This window comes from Salmo trutta, chromosome 32 (assembly GCF_901001165.1).
Source record: "Salmo trutta chromosome 32, fSalTru1.1, whole genome shotgun sequence".
NCBI classification, from domain to species: domain Eukaryota; kingdom Metazoa; phylum Chordata; class Actinopteri; order Salmoniformes; family Salmonidae; genus Salmo; species Salmo trutta.
In genome coordinates, this window is record NC_042988.1 from 27306696 (window position 1) to 27330330 (window position 23635).

At 45.3% G+C, this 23635-nt stretch overlaps 3 protein-coding genes across 3 annotated transcripts in view; 2 read left to right on the forward strand and 1 right to left on the reverse strand.

Moving 5' to 3' along the window:
- LOC115171600 (uncharacterized) overlaps positions 1–23635 on the forward strand; it is a 332786-nt gene that overhangs the window by 148058 nt on the left and 161093 nt on the right. The gene's annotated exons all lie outside the window — the stretch shown is intronic.
- LOC115171604 (protein YIPF1-like) lies at positions 5440–9746 on the forward strand. The gene is made up of 9 exons (XM_029728585.1): positions 5440–5743; positions 6078–6143; positions 6307–6455; positions 6587–6667; positions 6823–6910; positions 7111–7227; positions 7415–7581; positions 7841–8023; positions 8376–9746. The coding sequence occupies exons 2-9, from the start codon at positions 6113–6115 to the stop codon at positions 8475–8477; spliced, it is 918 nt and encodes a 305-aa protein (XP_029584445.1). The 5' UTR covers positions 5440–5743; positions 6078–6112; the 3' UTR covers positions 8478–9746.
- LOC115171602 (histone-arginine methyltransferase CARM1-like) lies at positions 10402–22512 on the reverse strand. The gene is made up of 15 exons (XM_029728584.1): positions 22356–22512; positions 21902–22008; positions 21642–21746; positions 21363–21473; positions 20185–20362; positions 19883–19973; positions 19587–19668; positions 18675–18760; positions 17925–18014; positions 17413–17550; positions 13520–13609; positions 13295–13407; positions 12779–12856; positions 12583–12651; positions 10402–12197 (listed from the first exon to the last, which is right to left on the reverse strand). The coding sequence occupies exons 1-15, from the start codon at positions 22495–22497 to the stop codon at positions 12037–12039; spliced, it is 1641 nt and encodes a 546-aa protein (XP_029584444.1). The 5' UTR covers positions 22498–22512; the 3' UTR covers positions 10402–12036.

A 23635-nucleotide genomic window follows, 5' to 3' on the forward strand; every position in this document is an offset into this window, starting at 1 on the left:
GTTATAAACTTTTGAATTAGATGAACCATGACATGCAGGCCAAGGCCTAATTTTCTTTTTTTTTTTACATTTATCAGCTTTGATTTTATCAAACCCTAATCGTCTAGAGCTACTAAATCAAATTTCTCCAGGTGACTTTTTGGATGTAATGCTTAAACAATCCAAAAGTACTACCTGGGTAGGTTTTTGTTCAGGGTTAAACCACTGTGCCTGTTACGTCCTGACCAGTAAAGGGGCTGTTTGTTATTGTAGTTTGGTCAGGGCGTGGCAGGGGGTGTTTGTTTAGGGTGTTTCGGGGTTGTTTGGGTTATGTTCTATGTTAGTGTATTTCTATGTTATTTCTAGTTGGTCTATTTCTATGTGGTGTTTATTGGGTTGACCTTCAATTGGAGGCAGCTGCTTCTCGTTGCCTCTGATTGAAGGTCCTATTTATAGGGGTGTTTGTTCTATGGGGTTTGTGGGTAGTTATTTCCTGGTTTAGTGTTTGTTGCACCTGATGGGACTGTTTGGAGTCGTTTGTTTTGTATACGTGTTTATTTTGTTTTTCCTTCTTCAAAATAAAAAGAAGATGAGTATACATTTTCCTGCTGCGTTTTGGTCCACTCCTTACAACAATTGTGACAGTGCCTTATAGCAGGTCACAATGATACAGTCCATGACAAAAAGCTACCACCTCTACCAAGCACAGAGTGTGAGAGTGCTGACACCTAAGGAACACAGACATATACATGCTGATTGTCTATAGGCTGCTAACCTAAACGTGCTGGTACATTTATACACATTATCAACTCAAACAAATGTCCATACTCTTTAGGCCTACTTCAGACAAAGAAATCTCATTAACATTTTTAAAACAGACATACACTGAGGAACAACTATTTTCTGTATGCTGTAAATCATGTGATCAAAATATTGGTATTTGTAAATGACACAGAATTGGAAAAGACATGGGGCCTGTTGCACAAAAGTAGAATTAAGACATCCGGGATAAATGACTCAGCTGAGCTCAATGAAGCCAAAACATGTGCGTCCAGGCTTAATTGGTTGCACAAAGACCAAGCCAGGATGAGCAGACACGGATTCATTAAGCCAGGTGAAACCAATCCTGGATAGGTGCACGCTCACGGCTCACTCAAATAGACCCCGCCACAGATTAACTGATTTACCATGGCAACTAGAGCCGCGTACTTTTCCCCGTCGGAAGCACAAATCCTCATGGAGGCATACGAGGAGGTAAAAGATATAATTAAGAAGAAAGGCAACACCGCCACAGTGATAAAGCAAAGAGAAAAAGCGTGGCAAAGTATTGCAGACCGCCTGAATGCGTAAGTAGTGCACAATTACACAATTACAATTCAAATATTTAATTCACATCTCCAAAAATGCAGTTGTACTGTAATTATGAAACGGTTAAATTTTTAATTGAAATGCACTGCAGATATGAGTGAAATTGTGTAAAGTAACTCCATCACACTGTATAAAGCTATGATAGATTTTTTTGATATTTTTACTGAAAACAAGACAAAAATACCAAGTAATTTTTTGCAGTGTGACTCCATTAAATGTGTGTGTGTGTGTGTGTGTGTGTGTGTGTGTGTGTGTGTGTGTGTGTGTGTGTGTGTGTGTGTAGATTAAACATGAACGGGCCAAAACGGACATGGCAGCAGGTCAAAATCAAATACAAGAACATTCTGCAGAATGGTATGGTCCCTGACTAATATTTAACAAAGCACAAGCATATATTGTACCCAGAAGGTGCCTGCTCACACATTGTCTGTACTGTTTTAGCAGTGAAAAAGAATACCCACAGACAAGGCTCGGGTGGTGGGTCACCAAAGGCTGACCTTACCCCAGCAGAGGACATGGCCTTGGAGCTAAATAAAGGCAGGCCCGTCTTAGAGGGGATCCCTGGGGGGAAAGAGACGAGCATAGGTTCCTCCCAAGATGCCACCCGCTTCATTCAAGGTATGTCCTTCCATCTCTACATGGGATACAACCACATTCATATTGAATCAATTTGGACTGTCTGACTTTGGTTTACCTATTGCCTTGCAGTGTCTGGCAGCACTGTGTTCCTGTTAGAGCCACCAGCACAAGCACCAGACGATGCTGATCCAGTGAGTACTCCATCAAAGGCATACTGTAGGCCTGGCATGTCTTGTCTACTAGCTTCAATATGAATCCGATTAAATGTGATAGGGTGAAGGCCCCAGTGCAGCAGCAACAGCACATGATGGAGACGATGATGAGGAGGAGACCATCTCTCTGGATTCCAGAAGGCATGAGGTATCATGTTAAGACTGTGAAAGTACTATTTACTCTACAATGGTGAGGAGTCCTCATCAAAATCAAAAAATCTAATTTCTTTTACAGGACCCAGATGCTATACAGTGGGAAAACCAGCCTGGCAACATAGTGCGTATTAATAAAAGGACACCACATCCTGCCAAATTCCAGCTGCGCTAATTGTATTGTGTTCACAGAGCTCACAAGCTATCAGAAAGTTGTATGGCAACCACCTCCGGCGCCAAATAGAACTGGCAGACATAGACATTCAGTACAAGAAGAAAAAGATGGAAAATCTTGCACTGGAGTCCGAAATAAAAAAGAGGACAATTAGGAAACTGGACCTTGAAATAAAAAACTTGAGAGGGAGGTGAGATATGCCTTCAATGTACACTGTATGCTAACTGTAACACAAATGTATTAATCATTATTTTTCTTTCCTCCCCCAGCTCCAAGAAGATGACACAGCTCAAAATAAAAATTAGGTATATTCTCGTAAAGTCAAGTGAGCCATGACATATGAGCTCTTATTGTGAGCACACAGGACGGTGGCATCTTTCTAAGGTTTTTTTTATTTTCCCAGCAATCAGTACAACCAAGTCATCGTTATAAGGCATCGCCCTCTTTTGCCCACCCCCCCAGCACCAGGTGTGGCCACTAGCCTATATGAAGGCCCAAAATTGTGTGTTCCTTTCTGCTCTGACAATGGCATGCCCATTCGTGCGAGATGTGGTGGATGAAGAAGCACTTGTGCTGAGGAGAGCCTTCAGGCGAGAAAGGGTCTTCAGGGACCGGTTGGACCCACTGGCCTTCCCTGATGACCATCTATATGAAAGATACAGGTTTTCTGCAGATGGCATCAGGTATCTATGCAGACTACTGGGTCCCAGGATTAAGCACCGCACTGCACGGAGCCATGCACTGAGTGTGGAGCAAATGGTTTGTGTGGCCTTGCGCTTTTTTGCTAGTGGAGCCTTCCTGTACTCAGTGGGGGATGCAGAACAGCTGAACAAGGCCACAATTTGCCGCACAATAAGGAGTGTGTGTCTGGCTATCAAAGCATTAGCAGATGTCTTCATCTCCTTCCCTGGCCACAGAAGACTCTGTGACATCAAAGAGGAGTTCTATAGGATTGCAGGTAAGAGGATCTACAAATTACAGGACAAATGTTAACACATAGTAGGATACTCATTACTTTGTGTGACAGGTTTCCCCAATGTCATTGGTGCAGTGGACTGCACACACATAAGGATAAAAGCCCCCTCAGGTGCCCATGAGGCCGATTTTGTGAATAGGAAATCCTTTCACAGCATTAATGTTCAGGTGAACATAACTTTTTGATATTGTCCATTGACGAACACTCTGCATTGCCAGTGATGTGCATTGATTGGTGTAATATTCCTCATCTTATGATTTCAGATGGTCTGCAATGCTGACTGTGTGATCAGCAATGTTGTGGCAAAATGGCCTGGCTCAGTCCATGACTCCAGAATCTTTCGGGCCTCTGAAATCTATCAGTGCCTATCACAAGGTAAGCCACACAACCCCTATTTATAACCATCATGGCTGTGTCAAGAATATCACTGTGTTTATGAGGTAGTAATGATGAGATTTTGTGTTGACAGGTGAATTCTCTGGTGTGTTGCTGGGAGACAGGGGGTATGGCTGCCAGCCTTTTCTCCTGACACCTTTCACAGACCCCCAGGAAGCACAGCAGGCCTACAACCATGCCCATGCCATGACCAGGGCCAGAGTTGAAATGACCTTTGGCCTCCTGAAGGCACGCTTTCACTGCCTTCACAAATTAAGGGTCAGCCCTGTTAGGGCATGTGATATTACTGTGGCTTGTGCTGTCCTCCACAATGTGGCCTGCCTGAGGAAGGAGAGGGCCCCCAGAGTGCCACCAGCCATGGACTGGGACAATCCGGCAATCTTCCCTGATGACGACAGTGGTCGGCTGCTGAGGGACCAATATGTGTTGAATTATTTTAGTTAGTATGTGTGCTTTCAATTTTGGTTAAATATGTCCTGCGGTGGCAGAGGAATTGGGGTTTTTTTGGGTTCGTTTTTTTACGAATTTGGCCTCTTATGATGTTTGTGCGGTATACTGTGTGTAATACAAGGCTGCAGGGAGGCTACTGCATCCATTCATTTGTCTGTTCAGTTGATGTGTATGGATTTGTCCTGCATTTATTTTAGTGTGCAGACATGCAGGGTGTGTTATATACAGACCTTTGAATGTGTATGTATCATTTTGTATAATATGCTTGGATTCTGTGCTTTCCATCTTGTAGTCACTGTGACTTCAGTTTCGAAAGGAGCTCATGGTTTACCTGCTTTGTTTTGTCCTTATTCAATAAAGGAACATAATGTTACACATTGTGTTTTTATATTCATATGGAATGTGTATTTGTTTATATGACAGAGTACTAGGGCCACACTGAAGAAAAAGGATAAAGTCATAAATTTATGAGGCTGGTTCTTTCTGCAGAAAAGCTACATATTGTTTTTACAGTTTTGATACTTATGACAATGTGATACTTAATATTCTGGCACATCAGCATGTCTTTGTTTATGAAACCATACTGAAGTACAATTTCACGAAATGCCCCACATCTGTCATTTTAACAACTGTCCTCCTTTAAAACAACCGGTTACAATATTATTACTTGTGTTTTTTTTCCCCTCTGTGGCCCTAATATTCTATCATTTTATATATAGCCTTATAGTCTATGGGAAACTGTAAATTATCTAATGATAGCAACATAATCTAAAAATTATTTTTTATCCAAAATCATTGAAATTAATGATCACAAACGTTTAAATAATGACAGTGGGTCTAGTTATATGTGATAACAATGTATAGTGAGCAGTGAAATAACTATTGGTTTCCATTTGTGGTGACTGCTGACTGACATTAGGGATGAGATTAAATAGATCCTGGAATTTAGCCTGGTCTGGAGCAGGCTAGCTCCACAGAATAAATCTCCATGGTAATTTATACCATAACATATCCTCCTGCCCCCTATCCATCTTTAGTGCAACCGGATTACGGATCAATTGAGCCAGGATCACCAAGATATCCTGGCTTAATCCCTTATCCTAGTTTTGTGCAACAGGCCCATGGTCACGTGAACACGATGATCCGTCTTGAGCCAACACAGGATCCGTTGTGTACATAAGGTGACGTGGAACAGGCGAGTGATAATGCGAATTTAGTGCATCATAGTTGAAATTAACACCATTAGCTAGCTAGTTTATTCAGACATCCAACGCAGTACACATTTTATTTTTTGTATTTAACTATGTGCTGCTGTTAGGTGAGTTGATATTGAGATATAAATCGAGAAAACAGTGCTAGCTTGACAGCTGTCAGGCTAGCGAGGTGGTCGTGTCAGCACTGCTAACATAGCTGACTGGCTTGCATTGTAGATACAACAGAACCTGCGACAAACAGGTAAGTCTCGGATCACGACGGCCAACATATGACTAAATCTGAAGGTAGCTAGCTAGAGTTACAGTAAACTATAGGCATAAACATGACAGACTGCTAGCCTGCCAAACAGATCAACACAATCTGTCATTTGTCAGATAAAACAATTGCACCTGCATATTCGATGTCGCATGCCTACACATGATGCTGTTACGTATGCTTTAGAAGGCAGCCAACAAAGAGAACATCTTGTCCATATGTAGCAAAAGCTAGCTGGGTACCCTATCCGGGAGAAGAACACAGACTGTTGCCATACGTCAGACAACAGTTAAGAGTACATTTTATCGTCTCCTTCCAGGTCTTGCATGAGGTGGTCATCTTTCCAGAGTTACTATGGCGAGTCCAGATGATCTGAAGTTCCAAGGTGAGGCTCATGGAGTGGCTCCCATCCTCCTCTCTCTGTTTATCCTCTTTCACCTCCTCTTCACTCTTCCCCTCTCTCCTTGTCTCTACATATCTCACTGCCACTGTCCCGCACCTCCTCTCTCTCATTCCCTCACTCTAACCTCTGTCTTCTTCTCCTCTAGAGTTTGAGGAGGCCACTGACCTGCTGTTAGCAGACCCTGGGGCCTCCACCCTCAGTATGTCTGGCTCCAGCAGTACGGCCCCGGCCGGTGCCACTGGGGACATCAAACTGGACATGTCCGATGATGAGGGACAGGAGGAGAGTTCAGAGGTCAGGACGATGAATGAGTCCAATCATATCGCTCCATTGATAATCTTTAATTTTGCCTTTGTAATGACGTTTTCCCAAACAGCCAAAAACCAAGCAATATGGGGATAACTGATTGGCATTACTGTTTACAGCTCCTAAGAGGGGAGAAACAAACTAGCGGCTTCTGGACCTTTGAGTACTACCAGTCATTCTTCAATGTGGATACAATGCAGGTACAATATGCTTGAAATAACACAGTATAATCTGCACTCATGAGACTGGCCTATATGTTGCTGTTTAACATCAGCCATAGAGAAACCGTAAATGTAGTGGTGTTAGTTGCTGTACAATGTCCATTGGTTGACTGACTTCCTGTCATGGGATGCAGGTGCTGGACAGGGTCAAGGGGTCAGTGATGCCTTTACCAGGACGGAACTTCATCAAACATACCCTCCAGTCGAGTCCGGATTTATACGGTAATGGGACACAAATCACCACTATAGCTTAGATACAATTGTTCCTAGATAGTTAGATCTGAATTAGAATGGACCTTAGAATGTTAACTTTTATTGCCGTAAAACTGGAAGACAGTTTGCCAAACTCTGCATATCTTGGGTTGTAATGTGAACCACCTCTAACGAGACTAACCTTACCTCTTGGTCCCCCGTATGTCCAGGTCCCTTCTGGATCTGCGTGACGCTAGTGTTCTCTCTGGCCATCAGTGGAAACCTGTCCACCTTCCTGAACTCTCTGGGGAGCCCCCATTACCACTACAGACCCCAGTTCCACAGAGGTATGGTACCTGGGGGTTACAGCTTGGCTCCTTCTCAATGGTTTCATGTGAGATTTGCTTTATAGACATAAAAAAAGGGGATTGTTGACTTATCTTTACGTTTCAGCACAGAGGCCTTTTTCAAGACCATGTTATATTACGTGCAAAAAGCAGTGTTGATGTTGCTTGCTTTTTCTCACTCCCTCAGTGACGATAGCTGCAGTAGTGATCTTCCTGTATGCCTGGCTGGTGCCCCTGGGTGTATGGGGCTTCCTGACCTGGAGGCAGAGGGAGGAGAGGCAGCAGAGTGGTTACTCCTTCCTGGAGACGGTGTGTGTCTACGGCTACTCCCTCTTCATCTACATCCCCACCTCAGTGAGTCAGCAGACACACACTAGTGAATGTCTGGGTCGTATTCAGCTAGCAAAACATTCATCCCCCTAGCTAAATGTTTTGCAATGGAAAATGAAGTTCAGATGGTACCTACTTTACGGTTTCATAGTTTTATGTTTTTGTGCCTAGTGAATATGACCCTGTTCATCATAGAAATATACTATCTGATTGGGACCCAATCTGAACCAATTAATGCAGAACATTTTATTCTCAAGCAACAAACCAATCACCTCCCTCTCAGGTGTTGTGGATCCTACCATTCGAATGGCTCCGATGGCTCCTCATCCTGGTCGCCATGGTGATCTCTGGCTCGGTCCTGGTCCTCACCTTCTGGCCCGTTGTCCGCGATGACACCAAGGTGACTGCTTTTGCCACCGTGGCAACAATCGTCGTTCTCCATGCGCTGCTATCAATTGGCTGCAAGGTAAGAGCCCACTATAAGAGTGCTATGGGTAGAAGTTACCTAGCCCCATCCTCCTAGGCCCTGTTCAAATACTTTGAAGAAGCAGTAATCATGGTCTTGACATGAATATAGAAAGTAGAGTCCTCATTTCACTTATCCAGGGAAGGATGGACTTTAAAAATGTTTGAACCAGGCCCTAATCATAATCTAAATGGGAATGTCTCAGCTGTATGCGCCTCAGGGGAAATGTTTCATGTCTCATTCATCACCCTACTTCATAGTCTATGGCTAGCTATAAACCTCATAGTTCTTGGTTAAATCACGTTAAGGTTCTAACCCTTTATATCCGTCTCCCCTCTATGCTGTCTTTCAGATGTATTTCTTCCAGACAGCGACTCTCACACCGACTCTCACACCAGTTCCTACACTCGCACCCAACCACACAGCAGCAATATTGACCAACAAGACCCACTGACCAAGAGGAACCAGAGGGAGGGAGATGTGTCCAAACACTTAATGCCCTCTTCTCATAGTCACAATGTTTGAGACCACTGGGGAATCTGAAAGGACTAGATAAAAGGTTTAGGCTTTTGTTACCTACTCTGAGCATTGGAATAGTAGCTAGCTGGCTAACTGCCAAACGGATGATAGCGATCTCGCCATTGACTAACTACATTGTTGTCGTGTGAGTAGGACGATATGAGTCGAGAGGGAAACGTTGGATGAAATCAGAGTTTACGACCCCCGTGTGGACGTTGTTTTGAGTTTTCAGCTCAGTGGGTCACACATGATCCAGTCCTTTCAGATCAGAGAAGGAGATGTAGCAAAGTAGGGCCTGCATACTCTGATGCTCTAACCAATAATAAGCATACACAGAGGACCGACAAGTGGTCAGAAAGGTACCCATAATGTTGGAGGTTCTGGGTGTGGGGGCCCTACTCTAGTACATTATGGACTTAACTGGACCAGCAGCCCATTAAGTGCTGTGCAATTGACTACATATGTTATCACAAGGATAGAGGCCTATGAGTATAAACAAATTATGGGTTATGAGGATTGAATTGGGGGAAATGTCTTGCTTATTGCAATACATAAATATTTATCATGGAGAAGTTGGGTGCACCTCAATAGTCGGAAGAGACTTCCTCTTATCTCTACTTTTATCTGCACTAAAAAACATAGGAAAGGAGGAAGCATGAGATCTGCTCTACCCAGCTCAGTGCAGATCAAGGAAAGGAATTCTTTATAGACTTGAACTCCTCAGCTGCAGTCTGATCTTGAGATGCACCTATTGAAGGAAAATGCTGTATGAATGTTTAACTACTAGGGTGGCCAACCTTATCCATAAAGGTGCATGCTTTTGTTCCAGCCAAGCAAAAACACCCAACTCTACCGATCAGTCTACAATCAAACCTTTTGATGAGTTGGATCAACAGGTATGTTACAGCTTGGCTGGAACCAAGGCCTACTACACCCATGCCAGCCCTCTGTGGGTGAGATTGTACATCTCCGAACTGTGAGATTGAAAAGGGTTGTTCTAGAACTCAAACCACTCCTGTGACCTGGAACATGTGTAGTACTGTGCTGACTAATGTATCCACACTTTCTTTTTGTAGATGGACTTGTAAATTAAGGAAAGGGCTTGTCAGTGTATTTAATTATTTATTCTTTCCTGTGTTGCCTTTTATTTCCTCTTTGTTTAGACTTCTGGGTTTGTGTGAATAAACTGTCATTCTAGTCTGAATTGCTTCGTCTTCTTGGTGTTGACTACAGCCTGAGGGCTATGTCTTGGCAGGCTTTTGTTCCAGTCCAGCACTACCACATCTGATTTAATTAGTTGGTAGGTACTGGGCTGGGACAAAGGCCTGCACAACTAGGGGCTGGAGATGAAGGCTGCGAAATATCTACTATTTCATATGAGGAAGTCGAGAGATCCCAGGTATGCAGCATTGGTTCCAGCACTCAAGTTGTCAGTGCTCTGCTTACTGTACGTAGAAAACATGGATTCTTGTTTGTCCTGAAGCCTCAGAGGTGCTAGCCCAGCAATGATCCCTGAGATTTATGGGACAGCCGAGCACTCCAGAGGTAGTTGCTTTGTGTGCGCTTGGACATTAATTGGGCACGACCATGTAGGCTCAGGATTTGACGTTATAAAATCAGATTTCATTAGTTGTCCCTAACTGCTGGTTTTGGTTAGGAAAATCTGATCCTAGATCTGTGGCAATTTCTTACCTCGAGCAATAAAAACAATGAACAGGAGACGGCACAGTCTTCCTGATGCACTTTCCATCAATTGAGGTCCCAGAGAAAAAGTAGTGTTTGAATGCAAGCTAGCAACTATCACAACATTGGTGTTAAAATTCGAACTAATATCTCAAGTTAATTATAAGACCTGATCCAAAGTTTTTTTGGGGACTTCTCCACCAACATTTAATTTACTCCTTTTATACTTTTTTGTTTGTTGCTTTTCTGTGAAAGAAATAAAGACAACTGAAAAGTTAACCCTACAAACTAGCAAGACATTTTCTCTTCATAAAACTTGCTAAATCAAAAAAAATGTAATTAAACTCAGTCCACAAATTGTGACTGGAAGCAATGCATACATGTCCATTAAGTCTTTGTCTGAAGGTTGGGCAATCAACTTGCCCGGGAAAGGAGGGAGGAGAGGTTTAGATATGTTAGAGTCTGGATATCCTATGTAGTGAGGAGGAAAAAGGTGACTCCCAAACTCCCCAACTCAGTCTGAACGGCAGTCTCAAAATGAAGGAAAGGAATCCGGGGAAGAATGTAAACTAGGATACAGCTGCTCCAACGGCCGACATCAGTGTCCTTGGTCCATACTGTCAGTCTTTCTGTGGGTTCATCCTGCTTCCACCAATACCATCGGCTCACTGCAACCCTGATTGGCTATGAAGGGCAGTGGGGGGCCGGGTCTGCTGCTGTGTCCTCGAAGCTTATTGGCTTTGGACAACACACCTCACAAGTAAATCGGAGGTGAGGTTCTAACAGAGTTCCAGAGTTGGTGTTCGTCAAGATCTCCTACACACTGACATCTAGGCTACGTCTCAAATGACACCCTAGTCTCTATACAGTGCACTTCATTTGTCCATGTGGCTCTAGTCAAAAAGTAGAGCACTGTATATGGAATAGGGTGTCCTTTTGAGATAGCCTAGGTCTACTGGGCTAAAGACTACCACTATGGATGACCAGACAAACACCTTGGGGGAGGCGGGGGGGTGGAGCTAGCTATCGCTCTGGAATGGGGCTGTTTAAGGAGAGAGGCTCTACAGGCAGGTGGAGAAGTGCCTCTATGAAAACAAAATGGCGTCAGTGAGGGGTGTTCTACTGTGCAGGAAAGCACCGTCCTTTCAGTGCAGATCTGTAGTGGGGGACATCCAATCCAGCGATAAGGGGAGGGGGGATAGCGACTGGCTGTAGTGGATGGGGTTGGGTGTTTGTTTGGTGGATGAGGGGAAGGGTGGGGCATCACACTGGTACTAGGGGAGGTGGAATGTCCAAAAGGGAGGAGAAGGAGGGAGGGAACCCAGATAAAGGAGATGATACCTGCTGTACAGTCGTACAATGAGTTATTCTTTGCAACAAAAGTCTCTGTGTTCAATGTGTGTGTGTAGGTGTACATGTGTCTGTAAAGCATAAAAAGGTCCAGTCAAACAAAGTTCAGTTCAGCTCTCCATTCAGGAAAAACTGCCAATTCTTTGTGCTGATCAGTCTGTCAGTTGAACGTAGAGGTGCTGCCACCCTCTGGCTGGACTGGTGATATCATAGCAGCTGCTGCACGATGACGAGAGGGAGGGAGACAGGGAACAGCTCTCAAAATGGAGACAGCGGCGGGGAGGGACGGATATGAGAGAATAACTCCAGTGATAGAGAGATGGACAGTAAAGTAGAAAGGAAGGTGCTGAAGGGACAACACGACAGCACTGGTTTTGGTATTCTGGTTCTGGCTGTGGTTGGTCGGGGGGAGGTGCTAGTAGAGGTCATGCAGGGGTTCGGAGGTGAAGGGTGACGAGGTCTTAACTCCCATAATGCATGGTGTTACTAGGGATGGCCATGGGAGAGGCCATGGAGATGGCGGGTCCCCCCATGGTGAACTGGTTGGTGACGGGATAATGCTGCTGCTGTTGGTTAGAGCTGCTGCTGCTGCTGCTAGGACCTGATTGGCCAGTAGAAGCTCCTGGGGAGATGGGGGGGAAAGATTGAGGGGGAGAAAATGGGAGAGAGAGGGAAAGAGTGTTATCACCTTCAATTGATTAGTTGTGGACCAACTATGTCACACTTCAGAATCCATCCACTCCATTTACACAAATGATAGGCGTTCAGAAACTTGACCTGATGTAGTTTAGTGCAGGGTTTCCCAAACTCTGTCCTGCCCCCCCCGCCCGGGTGCACGTTTTGGTTTTTGCTCTAGCACTACACAGCTGATTCAAATAATCAAAGCTTGATGAGGAGTTCATTCTTTAAAATCAGCTGTGTAGTGCAAGGGCAAAAATAAAAACGTGCACTTGGGGGGGGCAGGACCGGGTTTGGGAAACCCTTGTATAGTGTATAAAGAGACGTACCCTGGACGATTCCGGTGCTCATGATGGAGCCCATCCTGGAGTGGGTGTGATTCACTATCCCTGTGTTCACTGAGGGCGGGAACAGAGGAAATAGTGAGACTGTGTATTAACGCACACACAAACGTGCAAACACATACAGTCAGTCACACGGTCTGTGCTTGTCTGTCAGTCAGTCCATCAGTCCGTAGTATCCTACCGAGGGGGATGAGGTTGTTGTGGGACACCGTCGAGCCGCTGCCCATGACCGTACTGAGGTCATAGGCTGTAGGCATCCCTGAGAGAGAGAGAGATGAAAGGATGAGACGGGGAAGAGAGTGAGATGGGGAGGAGAGAGAATGAGAGAGATGGAGAGAGAAGGAGCGAAATGGGAGAAAAGCACAGGAGAAGCATAAGCATCCTTTCTCTCTCACACACCGTTTTCCCCTCAGAGAGAGCATGCATCCCCCGCCTATCAGCTGCTCTGTTAGCCTGATCTATTCTGTGATATCCCTACAGTTTAGTAAGACATTTGGTCATGATGTTGTATGGATGCCTTTCGCCTGATGATGCTATCCTGGGTCAGATTGTGTGTGTATCGTCTGTGTGTTTACCTGTCACAGCATTGTTCTGCCTCATGCAGTGTGTGTGTGTGGGTTCTGCCTCATGCAGTGTGTGTGGGTATGTCCTCTGTGTGTGTGTCCTCTACCGGTGTCCTCTATGTGTGTGTATTTACCTGACACAGCCATGCCCTGGCTCATGCTGTAGGCCCCCCCAGTGTTCCACATGGTCTCAGAGGGGGAGGTGTAGTGCGACCCAGGAGGGGAGGTGGGGGTGCTGCCTGTGTACCTACAAAAACACACACATACACAACAACATACACGCCATGAGAGGGAGCTCCCCTTCCCCCCTCGTTATCCTGAATGGCACAGGCCGAGGGCAGCGGAACAGACCAACTCACCTGAAAAAGGGGTTCTTCAAGTCCAGGAGGTTGCTGGACTTGGAGCCTGTCTGGTCCACCTGGGCAACAATACTGATGTCGTAGCTTTGTCTGTGAGGACGGAAGAGAGCCGGGGATTGGTATGGGAGGAGAGCCGGGGGTTGGTATGGGAGGAGGTGAGAAGGGAGGTGGATAGATTAACACAGACCAACACAGACAGACAGAGAAGCACAGATTCAGAAAGCACACATCTGTAACACACATATATACAGTGCTTTCGGAAGGTATTCAGACCCCTTGACGTTTTCCACATTTTGTTACACAGATTTTTTTTTTTATTATCCCTCAATCTAAACACAATACCCCATAATGACAAAGCAAAAACAAGTTTGTAGACATTTTTCCTGATTTATATTATTTAAAAAAACTGAAATATGACATTTACATAAGTATTCAAATCCTTTACTAAGTACTTTGTTGAAGCACCTTTGGCAGCAATTATAGCCTAAAGTCTTCTTGGGTAGGACACTACAAGCTTGGCACACCTGTATTTGGGGTGTTTCTCCCATTCTTCTCTGCAGATCCTATCAAGCTCTGTCAGGTTGGATGGGGAGCGTTGCTGCACAGCAGACCACCATAGTCCCTGTGCCCAAGAACACTTAAGGTAACCTGCCTAAATGACTAGCAACCCGTAGCCCTCACGTCTGTAGCCATGAAGTGCTTTGAAAGGCTGGTCATGACTCACATCAACACCATTAACCCCACTCCAATTTGCATACTGCACCAAAAGATCCACAGATGATGCAATCTCTATTGTACTCCACACTGCCCAGTCCCACCTGGACAAAAGGAACACCTATGTGAGAATGCTATTCATTGACTACATCTCAGCGTTCAACACCATAGTGCCCTCAAAGCTCATCACTAAGCTCAGAACCCTGGGACTAAACACCTCTCTGCAACTGGATCTTGGACTTCCTGACAGGCCACCCCCAGGTGGTAAGGGCAGGTGACAACACATCCGCCACGCTGATCCTCAACATGGGGGCCCCTCAGGGGTGCGTGCTTAGTCCCCTCCTGTACTCCCTGTTCACTCATGACTGCACGGCCATGCACGACTCCAACACCATCATTAAGTTTGCCGATGACAACAGCGGTAGGCCTGACCACCGACAACGTTGAGACAGCCTATAAGGAAGAGGTCAGAGACCTGACCGTGCGGTGCAAGGAGAACAACCTCTCCCTCAATGTGATCAAGACAAAGGAGATGCTTGAGGACTACAGGAAAAGGAGGACTGAGCATGCCCCCATTCTCATCAACGGGCTGTAGTGGAGCAGGTTGAGAGCTTCAAGTTCCTTGGCATCCACATCACCAACAAACTAACATGGTCCAAGCACACACACCAAGGCATCCGTGAAGAGGGCATGACAAAACCTATTCCCCCTCAGGAGGCTGAAAAGATTTGTCATGGGTCCTCAGATCCTCAAAAAGGTTCTACAAGCTGCCAGCTGCACCATCGAGAGCATCCTGACGGGTTGCATCACTGCCTGGTATGGCAACTGCTTGGCCTCCGACCGCAAGGCACTACAGAGGGTAGTGCGTACGGCCCAGTACATCACTGGTGCCAAGCTTCCTGCCACCCAGGATCTCTATACCAGGCGGTTTCAGCGGAAGGCCCTAAAAATTGTCAAAGACTCCAGCCACCCTACTCAGACTGTTTTCTCTGCTACCGCACGGCAAGCAGTCCCGGAGCGCCAAGTCTAGGTCCAAGAAGCTTCTACCCCTAAGCCATAAGACTCCTGAACAGCTAATCAAATGGCTACCTAGACTATTTGCATTGCCGACCCCCCCCCTCTACACTGCTGCTACTCTCTGTTATTATCCATGCATAGTCACTTTAATAACTCTACCTACATGTACATATTACGTCAATTACCTTGACGTAGGTGCCCCACACATTGACTCTGTACCGCTACCCCCTGTATTTAGCCATTGTTATTGTTATTTACTGCTGCTCTTTAATTATTAGTTATTCTTATGTCATACTTTTTTAAAATTGGTATTTTCTTAAAACTGCATTGTTGGTTAAGGACTTGTAAGTATGCATTTCACAGTTTCACAATTTGATATGATTTTCTTGTCTCTACAGACATGTTTGATCGGGTTAAAGTCTGGACTCTGGCTGGGCCACTCAAGGACATTCAGAGACTTGTCCCGAAGCCACGCCTGCGTTGTCTTGGCTGTGTGCTTAGAGTTGTTGTCCTGTTGGAAGGTGAACCTTCGCCGCAGTCTGAGTGCTCTAGATCTGGTTTTCATCAAGGATCTCTGAACTTTGCTTTGTTCATTTTTACCTCGATCCTGACTAGTCTCCCAGTCACTGCCTCTGAAAAACATCCCCACAGCATGATGCTGCCACCGCCATGCTTTACCGTAGGGATGGTGCCAGGTTTCCTCCAGATGTGACACTTGGCATTTGGGCCAAAGAGTTCAATCTTGGTTTCATCAGACCAGAGAATTTTGTTTCTCATGGTCTGAGAGTCCTTTAGGTGCTTTTTGGCAAACTCCAAGCAGGCTGTCATGTGCATTTTAATGAAGAGTGGCTTCCATCTGGCCACAACTATTAAGGCCTGATTGGTGGAGTGCTGCAGAGATGGTTGTCCTTCTGGAAGGTTCTCCCATCTCTACAGATGAACTCTGGAGCTCTGTCAGAGTGACCATCGGGTTCTTGGTCACCACCCTGACCCAGGCCCTTCTCCCCCGATTGCTCAGCTTGGCTGGGAGGCCAGCTCCAGTAAGAGTCTTGGTGGTTCCAAACTTCTTCCATTTAAGAATGATGGAGGCCACTGTGTTCTTGGGGACCTTCAATAGTGCAGAAATGTTTTGGTACCCTTCTCCAGATCTGTGCCTCGACACAATCCTGTCTCGGAGCTCTACAGACAATTCCTTCAACCTCATGGCTTGGTTTTTGCTTTGACATGCATTGTCAACTGTCAGATCTTATATAGACAGGTGTGTTCCTTTCCAAATCATGTCCAATCAATTGAATTTACCACAGGTGGACTCCAATTTAAGGTGTAGAAACAGCTCAAGGATGATCAATGGAAACAGGGTGCATCTGAGCTCAATTTCGAGTCTCATAGCAAAGGGTCAGAATACTTACGTAAATAAGGTAAGTTTATGTATTTTTTAAAATAAATTTGCAAACACTTCAACAAACTTGTTTTCACTTTGTCATTATGGGCTGGTGTGTGTAAATTGCTGAGATTTTTTTTTATTTAATACATTTTAGAGTTAGGCTATAACCTAACAAAATGTAGAAAAAGTCAAGGGATCTGAATAGTTTCCGAAGGCACTGGGTAGCTCCAAAAGTACTGGGGCAGTGAGACATTTTGCTGTTTTGATACATGAGGTTGCAGACGCACAAATATCATCCACGACCCCCCACCCCACCAAATGCTAACCTCCCCTGTTATTGTAGTGGTGAGAGGTTAGCATGAGGTTACACTAACTTCCTCACTCATCATTATTTACAATTCATTCAGGATTATATGTAACCATGGTAGCATCCACAGTATTTAGAAACATTCTATTATTTACAATAAAAGTGACAATTCATTATTTACCATTCATTTCAATTGGGCACAAACTGTTCACCCGATATGGATGAAAATACCCTGAAATTAAAGCTGACAGTCTGCACTTTATCCCCATTGTCATTGTATGAGGCAATGTTTTAAAATAATTGTTGCTGTCCCAATACTTTTCGAGCTCACTGTATATCACCTACACACACATTCATTCAGAAGTGTCATAATATAACACAAGCCTGGGCCTAGAGGTGAATGACAACACACTAACACCAAAGCCTCCCATCCCCAACAGACCCCCAGTAGATCCCTCTACAGTCCCTCACCTCTTGTTGGCGATGAGCAGTGCTGTGCCGGAGAGTGTGTCTCCTGCCTTGGTGAAGAGGGGTGACTGGAGCAGACAGCGGACCTGGTACCAGTGGGTCAGGGGCTCTGTGGGGGCTGTAGAGAGCCACACTGTCACCCTGCAGAGAGAGGGAGGGGGGGTTAGAGGTCAGGATACTTTAAGGTTCAATCAGCGTCATCCTACTACAGTACAAGCATGGTCAGATATTCAGTATGAACAGCCATTTACAACTTATTGTGAAATGTTTCTATAGTGAATGTATTGTACAATATTGTATTGCTTTTAAGTTGCACCCACTTTCTGTCTTTGTGTTTATAACAATGTCTGTGAGAAAAAAAAGGAAAAAAACAAGTGATGAAAGAAAAAGGAAATTGACGGTGTAGCTATAGTCAGCATCCATATGGGTCAAGAGTCCTGGAATCAAGTGATCAAATTTTACTCCTGACCCCACACACACTTCTGCCCTGGTTAAGGCAGCTCAGGCCGACTTACATTGATCCCATGAACGCTACGTCGAACCAGAAGGCCAGGCCGTGCACCAGCCCTGAGTGCATCATATGGAACTTAAAGGGAATCTCTATCCTGAAAGAGAGAGCGAGAGAGAAAGGAAGAGAGAGGGAAAGAGAGAAAAGAGTGGGATAAGTGTTGGTCTCGTTAAAGGGGCAATCAGCTGTTGCTGCATCCATTTTTTGGACTTATAAATTAATGATATATACCCACTGAGTCTTGAAGAATATAATTTATAAATGCCTCATGAGCTTAGTTCAACTGGCACACTCCATCAGAACCCAAAATATAAGTTTGTTTAACTCCAATGTTTGTAAACAAAGTAAATGTAAACAATATATATAATCAAAACATGGTTAAAACTATAATTTTGATATCATGGATGGTCAGTCCTTGCATCCATAGCTCAGTCTATGAATTTGAGAGTGGTTACATTTCTCCAGCCCCATCCCTCCGCTTTTTACATAAAGAAGGGTGGGGAATTCGCTTTGTTATCGTTTCTACTAAGAGTCTTGCTGCTTTAAGGATATTTTTACACACTAGAAGGAATTATGTAGTATTTTTGCTGATGTAGGAAATTCAAAATTGCAAGTAGCCCCATATTAGAGAAGTAGGACATCCCCACATTCAGTAACATGTATATACGCATCTCAATTCTCAACTCAATCTATGAATAACAATTCAATAATAAATATGAGGGAATAACAGACAGACAGACAGACGGCGCACACAGACCTGTACAAATCCTCCTCTTTGGCCTCCAGGAAGTTAACTGTGTATTTGACAGACTTGGCCATCAAGATACGGATATCAAATGTGTCCTGAGAGGGGGAGGGAAAGAAAAAGGAGGAAGGAGAGAGACGGGGAAGAGGGAAGCAAGAGTATCCAGGTAAGTCCCAGTGAGGTAGAAATGTTTTACGGCAGCATTGGCTAGAGTGGGTACGAAGACAGTCTATGCCTTAATTTACTGATCTAGAACAGAGGCTGTACCCAGAACCAGGCACTCCGGCCGGGCCTGGCTCTCCCAGCAGAGTAACAGAGGAGCAGGCACGGAGGAGGCCTACCCAGATGACTACCGCTGGAAAATGATGTGTGTGTGGTATGTCGCTGTGTGTGATAAAAGGGTTGAGATGAATTCAATGAATACCCCTTATGAGCAGTGATAGTACTGCTGAAACCTCACTGTTGGTTCTGTGGTGTTAGACTGGGGGAGCTGGACTGGGCGAAAACATTGGGATCGTCAACTCAGACAGCATCCAACTTATTTATCCCAGCCGTCATAACACACAGTGTGACGGTGGTATCTTCTACCACAAACACACACTCCCATACAGTCAATCTCCTATCCTGCATCAGCGTTTGCCCATAAACACACACACCTCATGTACCACCCTTAGACATAAACAAACACACAGGCCAGTCCGTACTATACAACCCAATTTTCCACAAACAGCTCGTCCCCACATAACCCCTGACTATTTCAGGCCTTAAACACCCCTCCCATATACATTTCCTAGTTAACCGACCCCCCTGCACCCCGATCATCTTGGGGGGGGGTAATCGCTTTAATCGACATGGTGGGAGGTGCAGGCAATGTCAGAAGATAGGTGTTCAAGAGGCTGACATATAATTGAGAATTCTACGTACCACAATGGGCTGGCGAAAGTACTCGTCCACCGCTGCGCCTCGCAGGGCTGAGAGGTCCACACCATGGAAGGAAGGCTGGTACCTGAATGAGGGAGTGAGAGAATCATTATCATCAACTCAATCCCATCAACTACAGCAGCCCAATGAAAAGTGACTGATATCTCCGTACATTCACTGCTTCCACTCCGAGCTTCTTCTCTTGCCATTTCCCCCTCCGTCCCTCCGTCCCTCCGTCCCTCCAACCCCATCCTTCCTCCTACTCTCCCTGTTTCTCTCCTCCCTCCCCTCCTACCCACCAGAAGTTGGCCTTGGTGAACTGCTCCATGTAGAGCTGTTCGTCTGTGAAGGGGGCCAGGTGCACGTCACCGATGGTGGGGAACATTTTACCTGCGACACACATGAAGTCAGTTAATGATGGTACAATCACCAGTGGCTAGTCATGATGAATCTGCCTCTCAGTTTTAAAATGTAAACTTTAATATTATTTACTGCTTGGGATTCAAAATAATCGTCAGACCTTTTGACATGTTCTCCCTTTCTCCTTCCCTCCCACTCTACCCCTTTCTATGATCTCCCTCCAACCTTCCCTCTGTCTCACCGCTAGGCTTGAGGAACTTTTTGGCGTGGAGGTAGCTCTCTAGCATCCTCTCGTTGAAGAGCATGTAGCCCATGGGCTCTGAGATGATGATGTCCACCTGCTCAGGTAGCGTAACCTCCTCTACTTTACCAGGGATCACCACCACACGGTCCCCCGGACGGTTAGTGTTCACCAGGACCTAGTAGAGGGGACACCAGAGGGTTAGTGTTCACCAGGACCTAGTAGAGGGGACACCAGAGGGTTAGTGTTCACCAAGACCTAGTAGAGGGGACACCAGAGGGTTAGAGTTCACCAGGACCTAGTAGAGGGGACACCAGAGGGTTAGAGTTCACCAAGACCTAGTGGAGGGGACACTAGAGGATTAGTGTTCACCAAGACCTAGTGGAAGGGACACCAGAGGATTAGTGTTCACCAGGACCTAGTGGAGGGGACACCAGAGGATTAGTGTTCACCAGGACCTAGTGGAAGGGGCACCAGAGGATTAGTGTTCACCAAGACCTAGTGGAAGGGACACCAGAGGATTAGTGTTCACCAGGACCTAGTGGAAGGGACACCAGAGGATTAGTGTTCACCAGGACCTAGTGGAAGAAACACCAGAGGAGTAGAGTTCACCAGGACCTAGTGGAGGGGACACCAGAGGATTAGTGTTCACCAAGACCTAGTGGAAGGGACACCAGAGGATTAGTGTTCACCAGGACCTAGTGGAAGAAACACCTAGTGGAAGAAACACCAGAGGATTAGTGTTCACCAAGACCTAGTGGAAGGGACACCAGAGGATTAGTGTTCACCAGGACCTAGTGGAGGGGACACCAGAAGGTTAGAGTTCACCCGGACCTAATTGAAGGGACACCAGAGGGTTAGAGTTCCTCCGGATCTAGTGGAGGGGACACCAGAGGGTTAGAGTTCCTCCGGATCTAGTGGAGGGGACACCAGAGGGTTAGTGTGTGTGTGTGTATTAGAGTGACACTGATACATCTGCCAGACTTATGGCTACATAGCATGTCAAGAAGAGGATAGGGTTAGAGCAGGGGTGGCAAACTTTTCAGCATGAGGGCTTTTGAAATTCAACAGAGGACTGCACAGATTAGTTTGTCAAAATCAATTTGCGGGACAGAAAAAGTGCAGTTAATTGAAAATATATAGGTCACTTAATTTCAACATAGTTTAGTGTGTGTTACCTCTGCGTGCTGGGCCATGGTGCTGGCCTCCACAGCGTAGACCTTCCTGGCCCCAGCCTGAGCAGCAAAGAACGACAGAATCCCTGAACCACAGCCCACATCCAACACCACCTAGAGAAAGAGAGGGGAATGGATTCTAATTCATCCCTGATAAAGACATCAATGAAATACAACAGTGTCTACTGCCCAAACCAATTAAACAACAGTTTAGTTTGAAATACAGCAAAGGACTCAATTCAGAACAAGCTATATTTAAGTCCCAGGACAGTGCATCAGGACCTTGTCCTTGAAGTCAGTGTGGTTCTGGAGGATGGCCCTCTGATAGGTTCCTGTCCTGACGTAGTCCTGCATCATGTTCTGCTGCTGGGAGAGGTAGCCATAGAACTGGAGGAGCGAAGGAGAGAGAGAGAACAAGGGAGAAAGGAAAATAAAGTGACAGAACAGATTATTTTTCATGAGGTGTTTTAATATAGTCACTGAACTAATAAAGGTTGGAATAAATTAATTATTGCAATGCATGGCAGATTCTGCGTGTGCACCTGGAAGTACTGTACTGCAGATGATTCCTCTGTCCTGTCACTGAAGACCGACTGCTCTCCACTGTGGCCGCGGCAGTTCTTCAGGAGGTTATAGAACGATGAGAACTCTGAGGAGATAGTCATAATAGGTTATAAGCAGGACAAATCAGACATAAGTTATAAACGGTCTTAAGCCAGTCATAATGGGGAGAAATCCAACGCACGGTAATAACCAATTATAACAGTTCACAAGGATGACAGAGGCAAGACAAGTATGAGAAACAATAAGAATCTCTTTATGAGGACAGGAACATGTGCACAAGGACAGGGAGTCAAAGACACATAGGAGACAGAGGGTCAATGACAGAGACAGATATAGCCTACTGGCAGGCAGTCAAAGACAGACGGAAAAAACAGACAGACAACGACAGCATTCTCTGAGAAAGAGCGGCGGTGGTTTCCGGGGGTTAGCTACCTGCAGGTGAGGTGAACTGTAGCAGGACGCTGTTGCAGCCCAGCGTGATGATGAACGACTGTTTCCCCACGCGACTGCACTCTGTGTCCCGGGAGACCGAACACTTGAACACGCATGTCTCCTCTGCTGTGGGAGGAGTCATACATTAGTTAGGGCCCGGCAACACGCCTACAACAGGTCATTCATGGAATAAGCGTGGCACAGGAGTACGTGGCTTACCGTACGTCACACAACATGAAGAACAACATGCTAACAGAACTGGCCTGATCACACACAGCGCTTTATTGACTCAGTATTAAAGCATCTCAACCATAGCAGCAAGCAAAGAGCTATTTTTAACCTCCTTTAGCCAGGGAAAGTGAGTAATTTCTTCTGTTGAAGCTATTTCACACACACTCCTGGATGATTAAGATCACATGGTTTTAAAGACTGGATATGTGAAAGCAATATATAGGCAAGGTAGGTCTAGTGCTGTGCCCGCATGGCAGTGAGATAATCTATGGGTTAATCTAGCAGTTGTGATGGGATTAAGACTAGTGCTGTTACTTAGTAGATTAGCCAGATGCAGCATGTTTTATTAACAGACCAAACTAGCTATTGACACTGGATTAACCCACGATAAATATGAGAGCGGGAGTGTGTGTGTTGCTTAACAAGTGTGTGTTTGATGTAAGGGCTGAGAGATAGAGTGCATGCTTTAAAATATGTAGGCTACAACCATCTCTCTCCACTAGACGTGGCCTGTCTACAAAGCCTACAGCTGAACATTGTGGGAAATGACAATGACAGATGGGGGACAAGGACTCTCACTATAGACATGTTGCAGATATGTAACAACCGGATGATAGCCATGTCAATGTTCTAACTGGGTAATGTCAGGTCATAATATACACTTGTCAAAGTGAAGAGCAAAACTGTGATATTTTTGCTGGGCCAAGGCATTGCCCCTCATGGACAAGATGTAAATAGGGGCGGCAGCGTAGCCTAGTGGTTAGAGCGTTCGAATCCCCGAGCTGACAAGGTACAAATCTGTCGTTCTGCCCCTGAACAAGGCAATTAAGTTAACCTGCTGTTCCTAGGCCGTCATTGAAAATAAGAATTTGTTCTTAACTGACTTGCCTAGTAAAAGGTAAAATAAAACGATTGTGTGGCAAGACACTGAGGTTATTTTTCCAAGTGGAAAACATAAAATTGGTCAGATTACTTGAGACTATGTAGCAATTCAATCGGGAGTTCATTCCTGCCTGGTGTGGAAACGTTTATCTTCCATCACGGGAATG